At 44.4% G+C, this 24,934-nt stretch overlaps 1 protein-coding gene across 1 annotated transcript in view; it reads left to right on the top strand.

Annotated features, from left to right (window-relative positions):
- EDIL3 (EGF like repeats and discoidin domains 3) overlaps positions 1-24,934 on the top strand; it is a 480,770-nt gene that overhangs the window by 248,755 nt on the left and 207,081 nt on the right. Inside the window, exon 4 of the mRNA XM_054987524.1 lies at positions 4,889-5,017. Within this exon, the coding sequence (XP_054843499.1) occupies positions 4,889-5,017 (129 nt within the window). The remainder of the gene's footprint in view (positions 1-4,888; positions 5,018-24,934) is intronic.

The raw sequence follows: 24,934 nt of genomic DNA, 5'->3' as shown, positions 1-24,934 counted from the left end.
GCTGTTTGTGTTACTGTTTGGAATCTTGCCTATCAATTTCCACATAAGCTTTTAATGTTAAGGATGGGTGCTTTTCATTTAGGGTTGCTGTTCCCACAGTGGGGGCAAGGAATCCCTGGTTCCCAGCCTCCTCCTCCTGTTACCACTCACCTAGCCAGTCGAGGAAAAGGCACAGGAATGAGCCTTCTAGGGCACATTCCCAGCATAGCATACTGACATCACTCCTAGGAGTGACATAATTGCTCAAGCCCCAGGAGTGCTCCTGGGCTTTGCATTGGCTAATTTGGCCTATTTGGGGGCCCAAATTGGTTTGGCACGAAGCTTGGGAGCACTCCCAGGGCCTGTGCAATGACATCACTCTCAGAAGTGGCATCATTGTGCCATGCTGGGCCATCAATTAGGTAAGTACTGGGTCCCCCTCCTCCTGTAGGGGATCAGGCACCCCAACTTTCATTCACCCCAAAAGGGGACTGCTTTATGCTATCTATATGAAATTTGGCAGTAGGAGTGTCCTAGAGGAGTACTATCCCCAGAGTTTTGTCCAAATTAGTTGAAAAATCATGAAAGTACAGATTCAAGAAAAGGGAGGATGGTCTTCCATTGAAACCAATGGGAAATAATAAGGGAAATGAATTATGAAAATGAAACAACAATGGAAGAATCAACAATGAAACAAAACTATATGAAATACCTTTTAAAAAACTTACTTAATTTTAAATTGATAAACAAACAACACAGTCACTAATCCATATGATTAATAAAGCTAAAAATTACCTAGCAGATCATAAATATCTAAAACATCAATTAAATGATTATGAACTACCTACTTCGGAAGATAACATATAAAACAATCATTTAACACAAATATAAAAATCCATTAGCCAGATCAAAACAGTAACCATTTTTGGTAAAGAGAGAATACACCTTTGGGATTATTTAAATATGTGCAAAATTGCGATCAATTTAGATATGCCAACTAATAACTCAGTAGAAAAGTTCATGCAGACATAGTATTGTATATTTGAATATTAGATGGAGTGTGATGTTTTGCCAAAAAACTGTATGAAATACCTCAATAAGAACTCAGTCCTTTTGGAATTCATAACAAAAAACAAAAGAAACAAAACTAACTCCCATGCATAAGCCTAGAAAAGAATGATGAGCCTAAAAAAGAATTATGAAAATGGAAGCCAGGTTTGATGGCAGAAAGTGGCAAGTATCATTTTGAGATTTGCTGAAGACAAATGGGACTAAATGGGCTGAGATTTCTTCCTCATTGGAAGTATCAATTTAGCCGCAAAAAAAGAGATCAAATTTTAATTAATCATGCAGTCAGAATGTATTACTTTGCTATCCTTAGTAGATCGAATGTGTTAACATTTAGCATTTGTTCAGTGGTTAGAACATTGTCTAAAATTTTCTTTAGCTCAGAGTTTAGTCCTCCACAAGTTCCTCACAGTGCTTCTCAAATGGAGGCAAAGGCCAAAACTGGGGTTCAGCTTTCTCACAGGTGAACTGCAGTGTCAGTAGTGGGAAAGCAGAAAACAGTGATTAGGAGAATAGAGCCTGAAACTCTCAAGTTTTGATTTGTTCTGCATAAGGTGTGAAATGGATATTAAATACAGACTGATGCTCAGTTTAAATCAACAAATCTGTATAATAGGGCCAGGAATGAACAGGGGTGATGTTTATGCAAGTAAAAAAATGGGGATTTTTAATAAAATTATTCTCACTACACCCAAATGAAGAAGCAATTGTGTACACTTGGGTTAACAGGTTGTGTGTCAACTGGCACATTTAAAAAAGTAAGGAGAAACCAAGGAGAGAGGGAGAAAACAGCAGCAGGAAGGTTGATAAGAGAGAATGTGGTGGTGGTAAAGAAAGGAAGTCGCATTGATAACAGGCAAAGAAGACAACGAGAAGAGGAGGAAGGAGGAAGTGATGATGGAACCTGGAGGCAGCAGAGGTGATGAGATGACAGGAGACAGTCTGGCAGCAGAAGAGTGGGGGGAAAGATGATGGACTACGTAACTTTCCTTCCTAAATATTTCTTGTTGAACGATGTAGACTTCCTTCCCAAAGATTCTCAAAAATGTATTTAAATGCCATAAACTCTGCAAGATTAGTCTTTGCTAGATATTGGAAAAGGAATATAATCCCAAAGAAAAAGAAGTGTTTCAAGAAACTAAAGAATGTCTACAGTTGAGTGAAATGACGTGTACATTGCAGGGTAAAAAGTTAGAGAAGTCTGATATATGGAATGTTATTTTGACTATGATGGTGAATTGAATTTAATAACATATATCACTTGTTTATAAAATTGTAGATGAATTAGTAAATATCTGTATCCAACAGTCTTTTTACTGAATAAATTAAAGAAGGGGGGGGGGTAGAGAATGGACTGAAAGAGTGCAAGCACCAGCAGTGGGATGGGATTTCTCCTCCTCCACAAGTTCCTCACAGATTCCTTGCTTGAATATTTATAAATAATGTTAAAAGTATGTAAACCTGTTTGGTATTAACTGGTATGCAATTCCTGTGTTTTATGTTAGGAATGCAGAAAGTACTATGAAATTACTTTACTGAAAACTACAGTAAGCTTAAAAGTAGAGGTGAGCACAGGAAAAATAATTGGTTGACTCGGTTTGGTAATACCAAATGGGAAATAAAATTCAGAATTCATGAAATTTATTCTCCAGTTCAGTAATACAGAGCAAATTTAGTAAAATTTTGCCGTTGCATCCTATGGGAAACTTAATTCAGAAATTTACAGAGCACGCGCGTGGGGGGGGGGGGTCATTTTTAGACCAAATTTGCAGGGGACCTACACCTCTCTTCCAATGACCCCCCAAGTTTCATAAATATTGGAGCCTGGAGGCCATTTTATGCCCCCACCCCAAAGAAGATGCCTCTAGCCACCACTACTCCCCATTATTCCCTATGGGGAAAACTCTCAGGGGTCTATCCAGGCGGCTGGGGGTGGTATTTTGCAAGAAAAAATCCACTAAAGTGGCATGGGGCCTATTCCTAACTGTCCTCTAATTATCCCCCAAGTATCATGGACCCCAGTGGGGTATTTTATAACCCCCCAAAGAAGGTGCCCCCAACCACTTCCAATCTCCATTATTTCCTATGGTGAAAACCTACCACTAGCCTAACTTTAAAAGTTCACACTTCACAACTCTCTCAGGATACTCAAAAAGTATCCTGAGATATCCTGAGAGTATTCAGTTAACAAATTAAATCAAGCACCCCAACGAATACTCCCCCTCCACAACAACAACCAACAACAATTGAACACCTGACCAAACCAAACTTCTATGCCAACAGAAAACAGAACCCGGCCAAAAAAAGGAAGGAAAAAAAACACCAACCAAACTACTGTAAAGAAAGCCCAGCAACATGGGAAAACAGCTCCCAGAAGAACAAGTGAATTTTAAAAAATTAACAGGAGCTATAAAACACTGAATAAATTACTCACAACAAGATAAAAGACACCCCCCCCCACAGAAGAACAAGCAGCAAAATAGTAAATATAACCAATGTCAAAAGCCAGAAATCAAAGCCCCCCCCAGCAAAAAAGCCAAAAGAAAGCCAGCAGCAGCAAGCAGGCAGTGTCTCTCCATCTCCAGGCCAGAGCAAGATGGAGGTTAACTGAGGTAAGCCTCCTAATTTAACACCTTGCAGCAGTTTTTAAAAGGCACTTTCCTTCTTGAGTGTTGCTTTGGCCAGAGTAGGAGAGCTGCTGCAAGGATTGGCCACTCACACTTTCCCCTCCCCTCCCCTTCCCCTCCCTCTACTCCTTTTGCCTCTGACTCACTTCCTCTCCCTTCTTCCCCCTCCCAACTAGTAAAAAAAGGTGGGAAGCAGTGTTTCTTTGCCATTCCTTAGCAAAGGAACAGCACGGCCGCACTTCCCGAAGTTTACCATATTTTACCAAATAAATTCAGTAAATCTAAATTTGGTACTACCGAATTTATTCAGTAACACAGATTTAAGTTCAATAATCCTGAATTTTACTGAATAAGATAAAAAATTATATTTTAGCCGATTTTTTAACCCAAATTGTACATCCCTACATAAAAATGAGTCCAACTTAAAAAGAGGTTAAAAACACTGGACTAAGGCATCAAATGTAAACTATGAAACATCACAAGACGTCTATTTTTCCCTTTAAAGTGATGGAACTTCTGGGACTCCCAGTCACTCAGTCTTCTGTATTCAATCATTCAATCATTCTTTTTAAAATAAAAAATCAGTGAGTCAAAGAGATTAAATATTCAGTTTTATATCATAGTGGAAGCAGCAATGTATTAAAAAGCAGAAAAATTAAAGCTCCCAAAACTTGCTATTCTCTTTTTCTTTATCTAATTATAGATAGACATTTTTCAGACATCAGCTATTTAAATTCTTTAGTTTTTTCTACATGCTAGGGACCATGGACAGGGCTTCATAGTAACAAATAGGCAATAGAGAGCCTAGACTGAACCTTGTGATCTCAGTGAGTTAATTTGTTTGGCTTTGTTCTTCATTGATAAAATAGCCAACCATCAATAATAATATAGAATTGGTAATGAATAACAAGAGGTAGGATACAAAAGGGTGATGGAGAGGTGAGAAGATTGTGGATGTGGCGGAAGACTTTATTTTCAACCATTTTATATTACATCCAAATATTGCAGGGGAACGGTGATTTGATTCCTGTTGTAACCAGTTATTTTTATTTATAGAGTTGCTGTATTAATATTTTAGCCCTACAGCCTTAGAGATTAATTGTTTCTATCACACAGCAGCTGCACCATGAGAAGTCACCATGAATGAAGCTAGTGATGCATATAATTCTTTTCATTCAGATGTTTGATTGGTCATTTTATTCTTTATCTTTCAGGACCATGCATTCCTAATCCCTGCCATAATGGTGGAACATGTGAAATTAGTGAAGCATATAGAGGAGATACCTTCATAGGCTATGTCTGCAAGTGCTCAGAAGGTTTTAATGGAGTCCACTGCCAACACAGTAAGTTTTAACTCAGAGATCCTGCACAGTTAAACTTGCTAAAATGCTGTTAACTTCAACCAATACCTTTTGGGAAACAATATTTTCAACATAGTTTTACCTTCTCAAAATATCGTGCATACAGCATTGCAACTAGATGCCTCCAAGAGAATACTTTGGAAGAAAATTGACAGTTATTTTTTCCTCATTTTTTTCTTGTGATTTTTTAAAATGAAATGTGGGGAGGGGAGGTAAGATTAATTCTGTCTTATAAAATGAAGATGAGCTGAATTCTACTTCCCCGGGCATATTTAGGGGCATCAGAGAGCAAATCTGCTGTAGGGATCAAAGCTTCGTCTTTATGTTGTCAGCAATTCATTTGGCTAATGACAGCTGAAGATGAAAAGGGCTGTAAAAAGCATATCTTTATGGTAATGGGTTTCCCATAGCCTCTCCTTCATCCCATTTTAATACTAGCCCGAGACAGGTGCTCTTAGCCATGTTATGTAATTCAACGAGAAGACTTTCCTGAAGGCTTTATTAATGGATATGCTGGATTTAAAAGCAATGAGCTTCTGCCATTTAGGTTCAAAGCACAGTGTTCAATATACTAAAAATTGGTTGTAACTGGTTGGGAAAATGCATTATAAATCAAACATTTATTTCACTTTCTCTTAATACTTTGGAAATTAAACAAGTTAAAGACTGGTTCACAAATACTTGTTTCATCCATGTTCTCAGCCATAACTTTTTCCATCTTTTTTTTTTTATAAAAATTTTTATTGGATTAGACACATATAAAATTTATTACAATCACATTCCCTTAAATTTTCCAATTCTAACCCCCTCCCTTCCCCCCCTTTTGTTGACTTCCAACAGTTTTCCAACCCCTTGTCTATTCTCCCTCTACTCATTTCAAACTTATTGTACTTATTATAATATACTTTCAAACTCTTCTAAGCTTTTCTATAGTAACATAGTGCTATCTCTAATTTCCTTCCCAAATGGGTAAAAGTATGACAGTCTTAACTTATCTTTTTCAATAATAGTAATAATAATCATTTTGGTATTCTGTACTCTATCTTACTCTTTCTAAGTACTTCAAAATGGGACAAACAATTTGTCCCTCTTTATGCATAACTTCACATACTTCTATAAACATTGCATACATTTATTATAAATCAATCAACTTGACTTGTACTCTGTGTTACTCTTTACTTTCTTTTACATGTCTTGTCCTTTTTAATTAACTAATTTCTCCACTGTAAAACTACACAACAAACAATTCATGTACACATTCAACAAAGGTCTATCAATTAGACCTATATTATGTATGCTAATGTATATTAATTCTCCATTGTACAGTTATCTGCTTACTTAAAAAAAATTAATTAAATTCTATCCTTATAATCCTTATAATAGTAACACTATTGATACCCAACTATTCATACTAATAAAATAAAATAATTGCTTAGAATTTTTTCCACTTTACTCTCTCTCCCCGGTATAGTCACTCCCCTCTCCTTTTGTTATATTTCAGTAATTATCAAACTGCCACAGTCCTCCCACCTCCCATTTTTTCTCCAGATATCGTTTCAGCCTCTCCCAGTCCGTGTTAAACTGTCCCGGGTCAAGGTCTCTCAATTTTCTTGTCATTTTATCCATCTCCGCCATGTACAGCAATTTGTAAATCCAGTCCTCAATAGTTGGCACTTCTTGTACTTTCCATTTCTGCGCATATAAGAGTCTAGCTGCTGCTGTCATGTAAAATAGCAATGTCCTGTGTTGTGCTGGAATATCTTCCATTCCCAAGTTCAGTAGCAGGAGTTCTGGGTTCTTATTAACTTGAAATTGTAAAATCTCACTCATTACTCTTATTATTGCCCCCCAGTACTGCCTAGCTACCTCACAAGTCCACCACATGTGGTACAGAGATCCCTCATGCTTTTTACATTTCCAGCATTTATTAGATGTATTCGAGTTCCCTAGCGCAATTTTCTTTGGTGTCAAATACCAACGATAAATCATTTTGTAGAGATTCTCTTTAATACTGGTACATGTCGTAATCTTCAATGTATTTTTCCACAAATATTCCCACGCCTCCATTGTTATTTCTTTATTAAAATTTATAGCCCACTTCACCATTTGCACTTTAACTACTTCATCTTCCGTATACCATTTTAACAGTACTTTGTATATCTTAGAGATTTCCTTTTTTTCTTCTTGTAGAATTGCTTTCTCTAAATCGGAGTTCTCCATTCTTATCCCTCCCTTCGCACAGTCCGAATAGTAAAGATCTCTAACTTGTCTATATTGAAACCAGTCATAATTTGGAGACAACTCTTGTTGCGTCCTTATTCTTATTTTAGCAAGTTCTATTCGCGTTATCTCCTTGTACGTTAAGCACTGTTGTTCATTATCAACCGTTCTCGGATCTATTACTTCATATGGAACCACCCAGGAGGGGATTCCTTCTTGCAGGTAGTCTTTGTACTTCTTCCAAGTTAAGAAGAGGCTTCTCCGAATATAATGGTGCAAAAACATAGAATCTGCCTTTACTTTGTCATACCATAAGTATGCATGCCATCCAAATAATTTTTTATATCCCTCTAAGGCCAGCAGTTTGCGATTTTTCAGCTTCATCCAATCTTTCAACCATACCAAACAAATTGCATCGTAATAAAGTCTCAAATTGGGCAATTGCATTCCACCTCTTTCCTTTGCATCCTGTAATACTTTCATTTTCACTCGAGGCTTCCTGCCTGCCCACACAAACTCCGATATTTTCCTCTGCCATTTGTCAAAGTGCTTAGAGTCCCTAATGATTGGTATTGTCTGTAACAGAAACATCACTCTTGGCAACACATTCATCTTAACTACTGCAATTCTCCCCAACCATGACAAATTCAGTCTATTCCATTTAATCAAATCCTGCTCTATTTGAGTCCATAATTTCTCATAATTATTCTTGAATAGATCTATATTTTTTGCAGTCAGTTCAACTCCCAGATATTTCACCTTATTTGTTACTTCACAATCTATTAGTTCCATCAATTGCTGCTGTTTTGACTTAGTCATATTTTTGCATAATATCTTTGATTTCTTTTTGTTTACATAAAAACCTGCCAAGTCTCCAAATTCTTTATTTTTTTCTATTACCTTAGGCATGTTTTCAATTGGATCTTCCACAATTAACATTATATCATCTGCAAATGCTCTGACCTTGTAGGAAAAGTCTTTTATCTTTATTCCACGGATTGCATTGTCTTCTCGAATCTGTATCATTAAAATTTCCAAAACCAAAATAAACAACAGTGGAGACAACAGGCAACCTTGTCTAGTACCTTTGCCAATAGTCAGTTTTTTAGTCAACTCGTCATTCACCACAATTGCTGCACTCTGGTCTCTGTAAATTTCTTTCACTGCTCTTATGAATCTTTCTCCCATTTGTAGCTGTTCCATAGTGGCAAACATAAAGTCCCAGTTCAAATTGTCAAATGCTTTTTCAGTATCTACAAAGAAGAAACCAACCTCCTTATCACAAGGCCTATCATAGTATTCAATAGCATTTATAACTGTCCTTAGGTTGTCTCTGATTTGTCTGTTTGGTAAAAAACCTGCTTGTTCTTCCCCAATAACTTCGGAAAGCCATCCCTTTAGTCTCTCTGCCAAGACCTTCGCAAAGATCTTGTAATCATTGTTAAGTAAGGAAATAGGTCTATAGTTTTTAACATTAGTCAAGTCCTGTCCTTCTTTAGGGATCAATGATATATTAGCTTCACTCCAGGTATCTGGAATTCTTTGATCTCTCAAAACACCGTTGATCACTTCTTTTAGAAATGATGCCAGCTCATTGACCATTACCTTGTAAAATTTAGCTGTAAGTCCGTCAGGTCCCGGCGCCTTCCCCAAATTTGTTGACTGTATTGCTTTCCTTATCTCTTCCTCTGTTACTTCACTGTTCAATTTAGCTCTCCAATCGTCCGAAATTACTGGAAGCTTAATTTTCCCCAAATATGTCGCTATTGAATCTTTATTCACTTCTTTTTTGTCATACAATTTAGCATAAAATTTATAGAAAGCTCTACTTATAGCAGTCTGTTCCAGATGCACTTTATTGTCCTCACATATTTTATTAATTGTCTTTTTCTCCTTTCTCTTCTTCAATTGCCATGTCAGGTATTTCCCAAGTTTATTTGCACCTTCAAACAACTTTTGATTCATTCTTTTAAGATTCCATTCCAATTCTTTATTATTCATTGCCATCAGCTGCTCTTGAAGGATTTTAATATCTTGATAGATTTTCTTTTTCCCTGGTCTTTTCTTTAATTGTATTTCTTTTGCTTTTATTTTTTCCATAATCTCCTGTCTCTTCTCCTCTCTTTTCTTTCGAGCTCTTCCATTTAATTCCATTAGTATGCCTCTAATTACTGCTTTATATGTATCCCATACCTTGTTGGTTGGTACTTCTCGATTCATGTTATACTGTATGAAGAATTTAGTTTCCCTTCTCAACATCTCCATAACCATCATCACTTTTTCCATCTTGAGTGTGTTAAGTTAATCCATGAAAACTGAGTTCTTCATTAGGGGAGAAAAAATACAGAGTGAACTATTCTTAACAGACAACCATTAAAGAAATATTGCACAGGGACACAAATATGTGAATTTGTTTGATTTCAAATATTATTCTCAAGATGACTCAAGGTGGCACACAAGAAGAATTCCAAACAATGGCCACAAAACAACTAAATAATAAAATTCAAGCAGTATCCAACAGCTAAAACACCAAAGTCCAGTAAAAAAATATATTGGCCATCTGACATTGACATTTAAAACCATCATCACTGATAAGCCTTTGAAAACAGAACAGCAATGAAGGGGGAATACTTACCTCCCCCACTCCATAACATCTGCAGGTTCTAGCAGCAGAAGATCTAATAACCCTATGAGGAATAGCTGCAAACGATATATGAGTTCATATAGAGTGAGGAACAACACACACTTGGATAATCCATTTCTTTTATTAAACTCAAATCCATGTTTGAGTTTTGTTTATCTTGTCAGTGCTCAGGATCACCTGTCATATTCAATACCTCCCTGAAGCCGAAGCTGATGCTGTTCATCAGGGTGCTTCTGTTATTTGAACCCAGAGTGGCAAACTGGGAACAGAAGGTGTTTGTTCCTGCTGTAATCTCTCCCAAGCCTGGAAACCTGCTTGACCTTGAGCAGTCCATGAATCCCACAGCCTGTTTTCCTGAGAAAGGGGGGGGGGGAAATTAGGAGTAACCTTGGGGAACTGATTCCTGCTTGGTACTTGTCTGTAGTCGCCAGTCCTAGCAAGGATGATGTAAGTGTATGATACTGGCATCTTATCAATAAAGAACTTTTACTCATGAAGTCTCTTGAGAGTTGGCTGGCATCCTTACAGATTGCTAGGAGTGGAATTATTTAACCTTGGACCTAACTCACCATAGACTCCTAACTCTGAGCCATGGCGGCTGAGGGAGGCAAGGGGACCGGTGCAGCAGAGCCAACCAAAGGAAGCCTTAAAGACCATGCCAAGGAGTGTGGGCCCAATACAGGAGTGTTGGCTGGAGCTGGAGCTGATGCAAGACTCCACACAGGTGTTTCCTGGCAGTCTATCAATTACAGAGCTTGATGGAGGGGACACCGGTGGAGTGGACCTTGCGAGTGGCATCGGCCAGAAGGGAGCTGGACCCGAGAGATCGTCAGAGAGCTCAGCTCTGCAGACTGCCCCTGAGCCAATAGGATGATTTCCCCAAAGAAGGAAGGGAAGGTGATAAGGAATCAGGAGGGAAGGGAACGCTGAAAACACCCTCCGCTGAAGAAGTGCAAGTGATCTGAGCTGAGTTGGGGGAGAAAAGGTGTGAATTGTATGCTTTCATGGAGAATATCCAACAGATGATGCAGACAGCCTTCCAACATGGTCCGCCAGGAGGCCAAGGTGGCCAGCTGGGTCAAGCCTCTCGAATGCCACTAGACCAGCTGCCCGTCCTTCTCCCAGATGGGCAAGGAGCCCCAGTGCTGTCTGGCCTACCGGCCCAACCCTTATACCCAGCGGGAGTCCCAGCTGGGCTGAACCCTGGACCTACACCACAGCCGGCTACAAAAACTAGAAGTCCGCTTTGAAGGGGACCCAGAGTTGTTGGGGTACTTCCTAGTGCAAGCGGCAGAATTCTTGAGAGAATAGGGCCACACCTTTCCTGATGAAGCCGGCCGAGTGAGCTACTTGGGCTCCTGCTTGGGGGTAGAAGTGACTAAATGGTATGTAACTCTCTACAGAACTCGGGCCCTGGAGTTTCAGTGTGTGAGAGCCTTCATGCATGCAATGTGGGTGCAGTACAAAGATCCCCTCGATGAGGAGAGAACAAGAACTAAACTGAAGTGTGTGCGGCCGGGGAAGATCCCGGTGCATGAGTTTGCAGCTGCGTTCAGAGCCTGTGCTGCTAAAGTTCAAGATTGGACTGAATTGGTGAAGGTGGAGGTTTTCTGTGCCAAGCTTGAATTCAGACTTAGTGACCAAAGCCATGGTGCAAGATGACCCATGTACCCTGCTGGGTGGATACAACTGGCATGTGATATTGAAAGCAGAGGAGGTTGTAAAGATACTTCACTTGCAACACCAAGCCAGCCAACAGCGGGAAGCTGCTGAGAGAGAAAGAGGAGGCAAGCCTCTCATGAGAGGACTGATCCTGTCAGGTGAGATAGAGAGGAGGAGGAATCAAGGTTTGTGTGTAAAGTGCGGCAGGACAGGCCACTTTGCCGCAGAATGCCAGGGGTTGTGAACAAGTTCCCCTGAGAGAAAGATGGGGCCCTGGAGCAGCCTGGCTGGGAGGCTGAGGAAGGGAGGAACAGCAGCCCCAGCTTGCCTGAGACGAGAAGGAGCAGCATCCCAACCATGCGAGAAAGCAGCAGGAGCCGGGATGGGAGACGCACCTGAGAGGCTGGGAGAGGGATCTCTTTCCAGCAGTGAGGAGGAAGAATCGGTGGGAAAATGTGCAGACCTGCTGTGACAGGCACCCATCAGCAGGTCGAAGAAGAGCAGGTGCCAAGCATGGTGAGAGAAATGGGAACCTTATTTTTCCTGCCTATTACAATAGTACACCCTAGAAGGGGGACGCATATTAGGGTGAGAGCTCTGATTGATTCAGGGTGCAGCAGGGACCTAATTGCCCCAGCCCTAGTCTCAAGTCTGGGACTGGATCTGATCTAATTAACAGAGCCTATTAGATTTGAGCAAATGAATGGCTCTCCTATGAAAGGGGCTCCCTGCACCTATGAGACTAACCTGACCCAAATTGGAATGGGGAGTCATTGAGAGGAAAGAACTTTTGTAGTAAGCCCAACTGCAAAATTTCCAGCAGTTTTAGGAGTCAGATGGCTATATGATCATGACCCGTACATACAGTGGAAGACGGGGCAAATATGTTTCCCTGCTGGAGATTTCCAGAAACATGTATGGAACCCGCAGTGGGAGGCCACTCCCCCTCCCATGCCTGAAACTGTATGCCTAACAAGAGAAAAAATGCTATGATCCCCCCTAAGTACCAAGACTTGTCGGGTCTTTGAGGAACAAAAGGCAGATGACTTACCCCTTCTCAGGGCAACAGATTGTGCTATTGAACTGATCCCTGGGAAGAACCTTCCTAAGGGGAAGCTATATTCCATGAGCCCAGTTGAGTGAACAGAGCTTCACAAGTTCATTGATAAAAACATGGAAAGGGATTTCATTCGACCCGCAAGTTCCCCTCATGCCGCCCCAGTGTTGTTTAACAAAAAGAAGGATGGGGGCTTACATTTGTGCATGGATTATTGAGGGATTAATGCAGTATCAATGTCAAATGCATACCCACTTCCCCTCATTAGAGATCTGCTGGGAGTGGTTGCCAAAGGAAATATTTTCTCAAAATACATCCTTTGAGATTTGGACTGATCATAAAAATCTAGAAGCACTTAGATCACCCTGCAGGTTGGGAGCAAAGCAACCCCAGTGAGAGGAGTTCTTCTCAAAGTTCCAATTCACACTCAAGCATCTCCCAGGGAAATCGAATTTCTTAGCAGATGCTCAATCCCACCTCCCTCAACACGACAGTCAGAGAGAGGAAATTGTTGACAGTATTTTCACACCCACACAGTTGGGATGGGCAGTGCTGACGTGCAGGCAAGCACAACACCTTCTCACTTCACCATCAAACTTATGTCTGGAGACAGCCAAAACAGAGCAGGAAAAGGAGGGGGAGGAGGATTTGCAAGATTCTCTGGAGAAGGGGGAGGATGGATGCTAGTACCGACAGGGCAAATGGTACATACCAGAAACCTCGAGGGTCGAGGTGCTGAAAGAAAGCCACAATGACAAAACAGCAGGGCACTTCAAGTTCATAATTAGACATGGGCACGAACCAAAAAATTTTTAATGAACCAGTGGTTCGCGATTTGGTGCTGCCGATGATCCTGAGATCGTGAACCGCAATGAACATTTCCCATTGCCTAACCGGTTCGCAGTTCATGGTTCATTGGGCATGGAACGGCCCCCGTGGCACTTACAGAGCCCATATTCCCAGGCAGTCTTTTGCAGGCTCTTCTACAGCCATCACCCAAGTTTGGACAAGATTACAAAAGGGATCCTGGAGTTATAGCCTCTCCAATCCAAGGCCCCCAGGAAACTCCCACTCGATACAATTAGAGCCACCAGTTGACATTGGCCCAGTGTACAGAAGGTGGGTACTGACGGCGGCCACCGGGCCTGGCGGGCATGGGGAGGCGGTGAGGAGCTGCCTCCCCTCAGGGGGCGGGGGGTCTGGCTGCTCGCCAGCGGCACCCCCCATGTGCCCGCCCGCCAGGCCAAAGAGGAGCTCACTGGTATTTCCAGCGCAGGCCGGAAGGTAATGGCAGCGGCCATCAGGCCTGGTGGCCATGGAGAAGCGGCACCGAGCCACCTCCCCTCAGGTGGTGAGGGGTCTGGCTGCTCGCCAGCGGCACCCCCCGTGTGCCTACCCACCAGGGCAAAAAGGAGCATGCTGGTATTCCCGGCGAGCGCTGGAAGGTGTGTACCAGCGGCGGCCACTGGGCACCCCCCATGTGCCCGCCCGCCAGGCCAAAGAGGAGCTCACTGGTATTTCCAGCGCAGGCCGGAAGGTAATGGCAGCGGCCATCAGGCCTGGTGGCCATGGAGAGGCGGCAGTGAGCCACCTCCCCTCAGGTGGTGAGGGGTCTGGCTGCTCGCCAGCGGCACCCCCCGTGTGCCTACCCACCAGGGCAAAAAGGAGCATGCTGGTATTCCCGGCGAGCGCTGGAAGGTGTGTACCAGCGGCAGCCACTGGGCTTGGAGGGCATGGGGAGGCCGGAGCAAGCTGCCTCCCCTCAGGGGGTAGGGGGTCTGGCTGCTCACTGGCGGCACCCCCATGTGCCTGCCCACCAGGCCAAAAATGAGCACGCTGGTATTCCCGGCGAGGACTGGAAGGTGTGTGCTGGGGGTGGCCACCAGGCCTAGCGGGCACAGGGATGTGGTGGCAGGTCTGGCCACTCACCAGTGGCACCCCCCATGTGCCCACCCGCCAGAGCAAAAAGGAGCACGCTGGTATTCCCGGTGAGCGCTGTACCAGCAGTGGCCACTGGGCCTGGCGGGCATGGGGAGGCAGGAGTGAGCCGCCTCCCCTCAGGGGGCAGGGGGTCTGACTGCTCACTGGCAGCACCCCCATGTGCCTACCCGCCAGGCCAAAAAGGAGCATGCTGGTATTCCCGCCAAGGGCCAGAAGGTGTGTACTGGGGGCGGCCGCCAGGTCTGGTGGGCACGGGGAGGCAGCAGCGAGCCACCTCCCCTCAGGAGGTGGGGGGTCTGGCCGCTCACTGACTGCACCACCTATGTGCCCGCCCGCCAGGCCAAAGAAGAGCACGCTGCTATTCCCTGTGACAGCAGGAATGTGGGTGATGATGGCGGCCACAGGGCCTGGAGGGCACGAGGAGGCAGCAGCGAGCTGCCTCCCCTCAGGGGGCGTGTGGTCTGGCCGCTCACTGGTGGCACCCCAATGTGCCCGCCTGCCAGGCCAAAAAGGAGCACGCTGGTATTCCCTGCGAGGGCCGGAAGGTGTGTACTGGGGGTGACCGCTGGGCCTGGTGGGCATGGGGAGGCGGCAGTGAGCCGCCTCCCCTCAGGGGGTGGGGGTCTGGCCACTCACCAGCAGCACCCCTCATGTGCCTGCCCGCCAGACCGAACAGGAGCAAGCTGGTATTCCCGGAGTGGGTGGGAGAGGACCTGTCATCATGAGGAAGGGGAGGGGGAATATCCCTCAGCATCCGCAGGTCCTCACCCGAGGGTCCCACTGAGGAATAGTGTGGCGGCAGCAACCAACAGTACACACCTTCCTGCCTTACTGGAAAGGATGGGAGGGAGAGGACCCCCCCCCCCAACCTCCAGGCCAAAGAGGAGCACGCTGGTATTCCCGGCATGGAGGGTCCGGGAATCTCTATCTGTCTCAACATACAGTTCTCCAACCATATAACATTCTCTAACTGTAACATTCATTCTCTAAAGTTTGTGCATACATTCTAGTGTCTTTTTCATTATACTGATAAATTCTGTACTGTTTGTCTCTTTCTCTGTTTTCGATTTTCAGTCCTTTTCTCCATGGATGTGGCGTGTTCTGATTGATTCTATATCTCCTTGATGCATTCACATTCTATTTCTACTTCTAGAACGGTTGATATCTGTGTGCCCCTTTCTATCTGTTTCTCTGTTTCTCCCTCTCACTGTCTATTTGCAACTTTCTATCTCTCTCTGTCTCTTCCTATGTGATTCCACCACTATTTATCTGAATCTCTCTTTCTATGTATGTATCTGTCCTTTATTATTTCTTTCCATCTCTAGCTGTCTTTTTTCTCTTTCAATAACTATGTTGTTTTCTATTTTCCTTTCTCTATCATCATCCATCTGTAGGCTCGTGTGTCCATCTTTTTCCAATGGTTTTGTTTTTGTTTTTCAATACATCTTTCTATCTGTCTCTTTGTCTTGTTCTGTCCGACATTAGGAGGGGGAGGGGGAGGGGGAAGATCCCCCAGTGGCCACAGGTCCTCACCCAAGGGTCCCACTGAGGAGTAATACGGTGGCAGCCGATAGTACCCACCTTCCTGCCTTGACGAAAAGGACGGGACTTGCGGAACACATTCCCACCTAGCTGAAAGAGGTCCCATCAGTCCCATTGACAGGGGTGTCACCACATTGTCAACCAACTGTATCCATACACAATACAATCAGCTGTGCGATCGCAGCCGAGCTGTGTAACCAAGGAGGGAGCAATAACAGGATAGTCCCTCGTGAAGCAGGGGCTGACCTGATCTGCCATCCTGCCTTTGTGGAAAGTAGGGGATGGGCAGGACAGGAGGCATTGTTTGGACGGGTCAGAGTGTTTCCTGAGAGGGGGAGATGGAAACTTGATAGCAGCAACAGCAGCAGCTGACATTGGCCACCTTTCTGCCTTTGCGGGAAGGACATGAGTCGAACGACCCATTCCCCCTGCTCAGAGGGCTTTGCGTTTGTGATGGATGGGGGCATTGTGCAGCTTAACTATATGTGAAACAGTTCCTGAGCTGCTGCACAAGTGTACAAAGGAGGCTGCCATCAGCAGCATCACCCACCTTCCTGCCTTGCCGGAAAGGATGGAAGGGAGAGGACCTGTCATGTGGGGGGTAAGTGGGAAGATCGCCCCGCAACCGCCAGGCCAAAGAGGAGCGTGCTGGTATTCCCACCATGGGAGGGAGAAGACATGTCATTCGGACCAGGGGCCTGATCCCCCAGCCACCGCGGGTCCTCACCCGAGGGTCCCACTGAAAAACAGTGCAGCAGTGGCCGCCTCCTGAGCCATCAGCCTCGAGGTTGTAAGCGGCACTGTCCCAGACCCCGAGGGGGCAACCTCTGCCAGCACAGCCTGCCGGAGCGCTCTGCTCTCACCAGCATCACCCTCAGGGCAAAGTGATCCTCCCACTGACCCCCGCTCAGAAGAGCTGGTGGCCCCCTTTCTCCCCCCAATGGATGTTTCACTGGGTGAGGAGGGAGACAGACTCAGGTGGTGCTTCTTCAGGTGCCGAGTCAGGGCCATCAAAGACAGGTGCTTTGGGGTTTTGCCCCTGCGCACCAGGACCTCACAGGTATGGCACTGCACCACACGGGGGTCATCAGGAAGGGCTGGAAAATGCCTGCATATGGAGGCGTTGTAACGTCGACTGCTAACTGTCCCAGGGGAAGAAGGACGAACGGATACAGGCTGCGCTGCGGGGCTGGACATGGACGACAGGGTGAGGGGTGGACTGCAGGAGGGGACACCACCAAGAGTTTGGGATGGTGAAAGGAGGGATCTTTCATAACACACATACCATTCCTCCAGGGATCCATCACCCTCCCACCCCTCCTCAAAATGTTAAGAGAGATTCTCTCCCCCCTGCACAAAGACCTCTTGGGCCTCCTCCACAGCCCACATAGGTGGATTGTGGGGAGCGGGAGGACTCTCTGAGTCCCCCAAGCCACACTCAATACTGCTTTCCACAACTGAACCAGGAGGACTGCCATCGCACTTCACCCCACAACCACCCTTGGCAGCTAACACAAGAGAAAGACTCATTGTGCCACCAAACTAGAATTAAGGAGGACAGGAAAGGAGATGACTCTGTGTGCCCTCCACCGTGGTGCCCTCTGAGCTTGGCCCCAGGGCCTGGCAGCAGCCCTGGCACCAGAGGGAGGGAGGGACTAGAGCCCTAGCCCACCACTCCCACAGACCTGAACAGATCAGGCACTGATCAATAATCAATGTGAGCCCTCAGCCGAGGTGCCCACTGAGCTTGGCCCCAGAGCCAGGCAGCAGCCCTGGAACCAGAGGAGATAGATCCCTATCCAAGCTGAATTCGTCTCTCTCCCCAAAGGCTAGCAAATGGCAAGCAAGAGCTCTGTCCCGTTCCACTGCTCGCTGAAAGTGAAACCCATCCTGGGAGCCCACGGCTATTTATAAGCACAGGTCCCATTGAGCAATGCAGGAGGTCTGTGTTTGGCCATCAGAGCTGCCTATCAGGGTTTGCAGGGATGAGATTGGAGTGCCCGTGGCTACAGGACACCCCCTTCCCCCTCCCTCCCCTGGGTGTCTTCTCTCAACTTGTAACTGCTTTGCAGCTCCGTGGTTGGAAGGAAGACCTGCCGATCAAGGAAAGCTGGGCTTCCATTCAGGTTTCCAGGGTGACAGAAGGAGCGCAGACAGAGTTCAGGCATTCCCCCGGCTCTGTTGCCAGGGGAATTGATTGCTGGCGCCTGAGTGTCTGGCTTCTCAAACTGCAGCCGAACGCACCAAACCAGGCTTTTGCCAATTGCTGGTTCGTTGGCCGTGACCAATAACGAACCACCGGATTGCAATTGCGTGATTGCCATTTTCGTGGGTTTTAGAAATTCGTAATGCGGTTCATGCCCATCTCTATTTGTAATAATGTTGCTTTTAACACAGAGGCAATTCTGGTGGCGAGGAATGAGAAAAGACATTTCTCAATGTATCCAGTTGCCCTGTTTGTTTGATAGGGAAAAGACGGGGAGGGAAGCCTCCAGGTCTCTTCCAACTGCTAGAGACCGCCCTGAGACCTTGGTCTACCATCTCCATGGACTTCATCACTGACCTTCCCCCCTCTAAGGGAAAAACTATAATCTTGGTAATAGTTGATTTATTCTCCAAATAGTTGATTTATTCTCCAAACAAGCACATTTCATTACCTGCTCCAAACTCCCCACAGCAAAGAAACTAGCCACCCTATTTATGCAGAATATGGTACATTTACAGTATTTCCCAACTGTCTAGCAGAGCTATGTTAAGTCTGTTGCCTTCATTGGTTCAGGCTTCTAAATTTCCACAGGCCCAGTTTTGCCCTGACAGCCTGGGAGTGGAATGTACAGCTCAGTTAACTAATTGCACTTGTGAGCTGTTGCCTAGGGAAGGCGTCCTTGAGAGACAAGGGAGTCTTGGCTCTGCATATACTCCTTCTCAGTTCTCAGGTTTGTAACGCTGATTGCAAGTGTACCTCTGATTGTCTAACAATCATAGAAAAGATGACTCAGCTCTCACAACCACGCTACACACTCGCACTGAAACTTCGTTGGATCATTTTATGCTGTCCTTTCCCATCAGCATGTGAGAGACTTTGCTCCATGCCAGGCCTGAGATGACCAGACCTGCCTAGCATGGTTTATGGACTATGTTGTAAATATGAGCCTCAAGCTTCTTCAGAGAAATGCAAGTTAGCCAGCTTATGTTTTTAGTCAGAATAGGCAAGTTATTTGTTGTTTTAATGCCATTTGCTTGTGTCTTAATAGAGTGGTTCCTGCTACCTGCATACACTCTTCTAAGCTAATAACCATCATTTATATATAAGCCTTGTCTCTTTGAGTGTCTGACCAACTGTGTGCAGAATCCCCCAGGTGAAAGAACCCGGAGACTGGTATGTCTCAAACAAACGGGGTAAGCCATCCTTCCAGGAGGCCTGCTAGGGGTTTGAGAGGCTGTAATCAGCGCTTGAAATGGCAGGCAGGAGGTTGGTGACCCCCCCCCCCCAGACACCAACCAAGATAATTTCTGAAAGGGGGGTCAATTTGTTGCCAACTTTTGGAGGGAGCTTATGTAGGTAACAGAAATTGATATATCTATTCATTTATTTTTAAATTTTTGTGTCACCTCTCCTGCAACTTGATCAAGATGGTGCCTTTGGAAGCTGTGGAGATCAGAGAGAATTTGTCTTATTCCATGGTGGTCTAGATTCAGTAATCTTTTGAATGCTTATGATAATTTTGAGGTCCATACTGTTCTTCCTTCTAGCTGTAAATATTATTCCTATAACTTGAAGATCTTCATTATATGCTTTAAAATGCAAAGCATATTCCAGGTTTTATAAATTTGGGGTGGAGGTGGATCAGCATCAGAGTTGGCTGATACATGAGCCACAGCTGTTCCTTGAAAAGAATGATCTGGCCACAGCGATCCTTACTCTGAACACACTCAGGTTAAATTACTGTAATGCTTGCTGCATGTAGGCTTACCAATTGCCCATTTCTGGCAGGCAATTTCCAGGGATTTGCCTGGTTGCCTGCTGATAGCTGGCAATTGGAAGGAGATCCAACCAGACAACAAGGGATACCTCCAAACCTGCTGAAATGTAAAAAGGAGGGGGAAACCCCGGGAGGCAATTTAGCAATGGTATAGTAGCTGAAGTCTTTAAAGTACCCTCAATTACTTCAGCAATGAAAAACAATCATGTAAAACACTTTAACAGCCATTAATTGAACTGTATTAACAACTTTAGACAAACAAAATGTAGCAGAGATCACGACTCAATATACACAATTTAAATGCAAGTAAGTTACTAGTCCTTACAGAACTTATAGTTCAATGAGTTCTTATGTAGTTGTTTTCTTGTTTGTTCTTCCAGATGTGTGAGAATGGTTCTACTCCAACTTCAAACTCAGCAGCTTCATTCATATTCCACTGTAATGAAGCAATAAAATGTTGATTTATTCCAACCTCATGTAGGATATGTGATTTTTCACAACTGATTGAAGTCAGAGTAGGGGAGAGCCTGGATAGCCTCTTGATAGTCTCTCCCCTACTCAGACTTCAATCAGTTGTGAAAAACAGTTCAATTAACGGCTGTTAAAGTGTTTTACATGATTGTTTTTCATTGTTGAACTAATTGAGGGTACTTTAAAGACTTCAGCTACTATACAATTGCTAAATTGCCTCGTGGGGTTTCCCTCTCCTTTTTACATTTCAATTGGCAGGAGGTGGCAAACCCTACGGCGATGGCCCACCACTGGCAGGCAACCTGGGAACACATGTACCGGGCATGGTGTGCAATATTAAAAATGGTATTCATATTATTAGGAAACCCCGCTTCTGATGGGGTGTAACGATGGCACTTTATGAAGTGATGTTGTGCGGGCTTCAGATATGCTCCCATGTTGGCACTAAATTTTGGCACTAAATTGGGAGCATTATGATTACTACTACTACTACTACTACTACTACTACTACTACTACTACTATTATTATTATGAGGAGGAGGAGGAGGAGGAGGTGGTGGAGGAGGAGGAGGATGGGTTACATCAGATATAAATACAAAATAAAATCACAATAAAATCAGGTAATCATAATACACATAAAATGTACAGCTTGCAATATCCAAGATGGAGGTCCTCATCCTTTGCATCCACTCCCGTTAATAGCACACAAGGGGGGAAGGAAGGGAAGGAGGGGGCAACATTCGAATTGGGCTGATTCATAAGGGGGGCCAAGATAATAACACAGCCCGCTCCCAAGCAGGAGACTGGTAGAGAGGCTCGCCAGATAGCACAGAACGGCCTCCACCATATACCTGGCAGAACATCTCTGTCTTACAGGCCCACCGAAAAGATAGAAGGTCTTGGCAGGCCCAAGTGTCCACAGGCAGAGAGTTCCACAAGGTTGGAGCCAGTACTGAGAGGGCCCTGGCTTTGGTTGAGGCTAGACATGGGCAGGAACAGAAAAAAAATGAACATGGTGTTTGTTCATTGCCATCCATGAACAACGAACACTGACAAACATTATCCTGTCACGAACATGTTCGTTGTTCATGGGGGCCAGCAGGCTCTCCTCCAGCGATCAAGATCCCTACTGCACCACTCCTAGAAATCCTACCTGAGCAGGCAACAGGAAAGGTACCAATAATAAATAATAGCTTGGCCCAGAGCCTGGTAGCAGCCCTGGAACCTGAAAGGGTAGATCCCTATCCCACCACACACAAAGAAAATTCAAGCTCCAATGCACTCACCCAGTCTCTCTAACAGCAGCTGTCTCTCCCTGAAAGCCAAAGCTGGGAGCCCCCTCCACCCTGGTCTTTCCCTCTTGTAACAAATTTGGAGCTCGAGTCCCCACTTGGAAGGAAGACCTGCCTATCAAGCTAAATTGGGCTTAGATTGGGGTTTCCAGGGCAACAGCAAGAGTTCAGACAGACAATCCCTGCCTGAGTTGCCATGGGAATTGATTGCAGGTGCCAGACTGTCTGGCTTGACAAACAGCAACGACCACCTGTTCATTTAGAATGGGGCCTCACAAACATCTTGTTCTCGAACAGCAGATTGGGCTGTTCGTGGGTTTTTTTAGTTCGCATTGCTGTTCGTGCCCATCTCTAGTTGAGGTCAGTTGAGCCTCCCTGGGGCTGGGGATCACCAGTAATTGTTTGTCAGCAGATCTAAGTGCTCTCCAGAGAACATATGGTAAGAGGTGGTCCCATAGGTATGCTGGTCCCTGTCCACTCAGGGCTTTATAGGTCAAAACCAAAACCTTGAATCTGATCCGGAATTCCACAGGAAGCCAGTATAGCTGCTGCAAGATTGATGCCCTATATGGGGTTGCAGTTAGGACACGCACAGCAGCATTCTGGACCTGTTGCAGTTTCTAGGTCAGACTCAAGGGAAGCCCAGCGTAAAGTGAGCTACAGTAGTCCAACCCAGAGGTGACCATTGCATGTCCATGGCCAGGGTTTGATTTAATTGTTTGATTTGATTGTTTGATTTGCATACTGGCAAACAATTTGCCTAATATACAAATTAGGTTACTTGGATTTGGGGAAACTTGAATAAGACAAATGTATTGGCACCATTCAGAGAGTTCAAGGATCACACAGTTATCTCTGGTAGTATATGGATAGTGATTACAGTGCGAAATATTAAAAATGATATTCATAGTATTGGTGTCTGTTTCATGGGAAAAATTCTGTATGCATGTCTCTCCAGGAGTGTGCACACTCTTTGTACCCGCAAAAGGAGACTTCCATAGTCCCAGGTCCCCCCAACCCACCAAGAGGGTATACTGACCTGGGAACCCTATCTACATGGGTTTGTCATTGGAAAGTGTCCAGAAAGTCACCTGTGACAGCCAGGCTACTGTCAGGTGTGGAATAAGCAATTGTATTATCCCTCTGCTGAAAGATCTGCACTGGTTGCCTGCCTGTTTCCAGATACAATTCAAAAGTGCTGGTTCTTTCCTTTAAGGCCCACCTCTTGATTGGAATGTCAGTTAATATCCTCCTCACTTCCTGTTCCACAATGTGCAAAGGTGAGGCAGGTGGCAACTAGTGAGGGAGAGAGAGCTGCTTCAGTGGTGGCACCTTATCTGCAGAAAATTCTTCCTCTTAAGGCTCACCTGGCTCACCTACCTTACTCTTGCTGAGGTACCAGACCAAAACATTTCTTTTTGCCCATGCTTTTAATTAAGGAGATACTCTTTTAAAATTATTTTTATAATCTGTTTCCTGCTTCAAAGAATCGTTTTATGAGAATCAAGAGAAATGATGTATACCATTTTAGTGTTCTGGCTAGGTTGTTAATACTTGATTTCAATAGTTCGTTAATTTTTAACAATTGTGGTATTTTATGTTTTTATCCTATTTTCCTTTGTAAATGGCCTTGAGCATGTTCTTTGCAAAGGAAGCATAGAAATTTTCCAAATAAATACAACTTATTGTTGGCAAGAAGTTTATAACAACACTGCTGGGTGTTCAATTACTAGATAAGGTCATGGATTAATTTTTAGTTTTGTAGTGAGCTTCTTAATTGTTTCTGAATGGGAAACACAAAATAACAAGTAAACACAACAGTTAATTGTTTGATTTGGATATTGGCAAACAATTTGCATAATAAGCAAACAAGAGAACTACTGACCATTGGCACATCCACAGTCTAGCATGTATTTGGTAAAGTATCAAGACCATAATAGAAGTGCTGCCTGATCCTGTAATCCACTTGACAATGCAAAAGAGCCAGTTTGGTGTAGTGGTTAAGAGTGCAGGACTCTAATCTGGAGAACCGGGTTTGATTCCTCACTCCTCCACTTGAAGCCAGCTAGGTGATCTTGGATCAGTCACAGCTTCTAGGAGCTCAGCCCCATAGCTTCTAGGAGCTCTTTTAGCCCTACGCACCTCATAGGGTGTTGTTGTGGGAATAATATTGACATCCATTGTAAACCGCTCTGAGTGGGTGTTAAGTCATCCTGAAGGGTGGTATATAAATCAATGTTGTTGTTGTTAAAAGATTCTAGAGATATTCAAAATGTTGGGATTTAAGTTGTACTTTTGAGAGAGTGTATAGTCACTATTCCCTCATGGAATAGAAACCAAAAATGTTCACCTTTCACTTTGCAATAGACCAAGAATCAGCAAAACAGGGGCAGATACCAGGCTAAACCATGGCTTCCATAGTCAGGAGCAGTTCTCTGTTCATCCATTTGGGCACATAGGAAAGAGAAACACCACAGGGCATTAGGCATCTCCCAGCAGCCCTACTACATATATCAGCCTTGCAGAGGAGGAAAGGAAAAGTGAAAAGAGACATGGTACAGTAGAAAGTATAGAGATAGCATATTCAAGGCCACTGGTTAATTCCCAGGGAGAGAGACCTGAGACCATTCAGCTAGACTCTAAAATACAACTGAAGTTTTGCCCCTTCAAACATCATCATGAAGGATGAACTACTCATGCTAATACACATGGCCATTATTTTGGCTGTCAAGCTTCAGTGGACTATCTTCCTCCAGGACTCAGTGGGCTCATTACCAGAGCTTTCTTCTATTCATCCCAGTGTCCTTTGCATTCCATCCATTCCCACCAAAATGAAGAACTGTAATCTTACTAAGTAAAGAAATGGCTGGCAGAATTTCTAATAGACATGGGCACGAACAGCAATACGGATGAAAAAAACCCATGAACAGCCCACTCATCTGTTTGCAAACTGGCCATTCGTGAGTCCCTATTCCAAACAAACAAGTGGTCATTGCAAAGCCTTGTTCGTTATGGTGGGCAGCTGTTGGTCAAGCCAGACAGTCTGGCGCCTTTCAATCAATTCCTCTGGCAATGGCAGGGACTGAA

The sequence above is a fragment of the Eublepharis macularius genome, chromosome 8 (genome assembly GCF_028583425.1).
Source record: "Eublepharis macularius isolate TG4126 chromosome 8, MPM_Emac_v1.0, whole genome shotgun sequence".
Classification (NCBI taxonomy): domain Eukaryota; kingdom Metazoa; phylum Chordata; class Lepidosauria; order Squamata; family Eublepharidae; genus Eublepharis; species Eublepharis macularius.
Note: the sequence above shows the minus strand (reverse complement) of the source record. Positions and strands in the feature narration are given on the sequence as shown.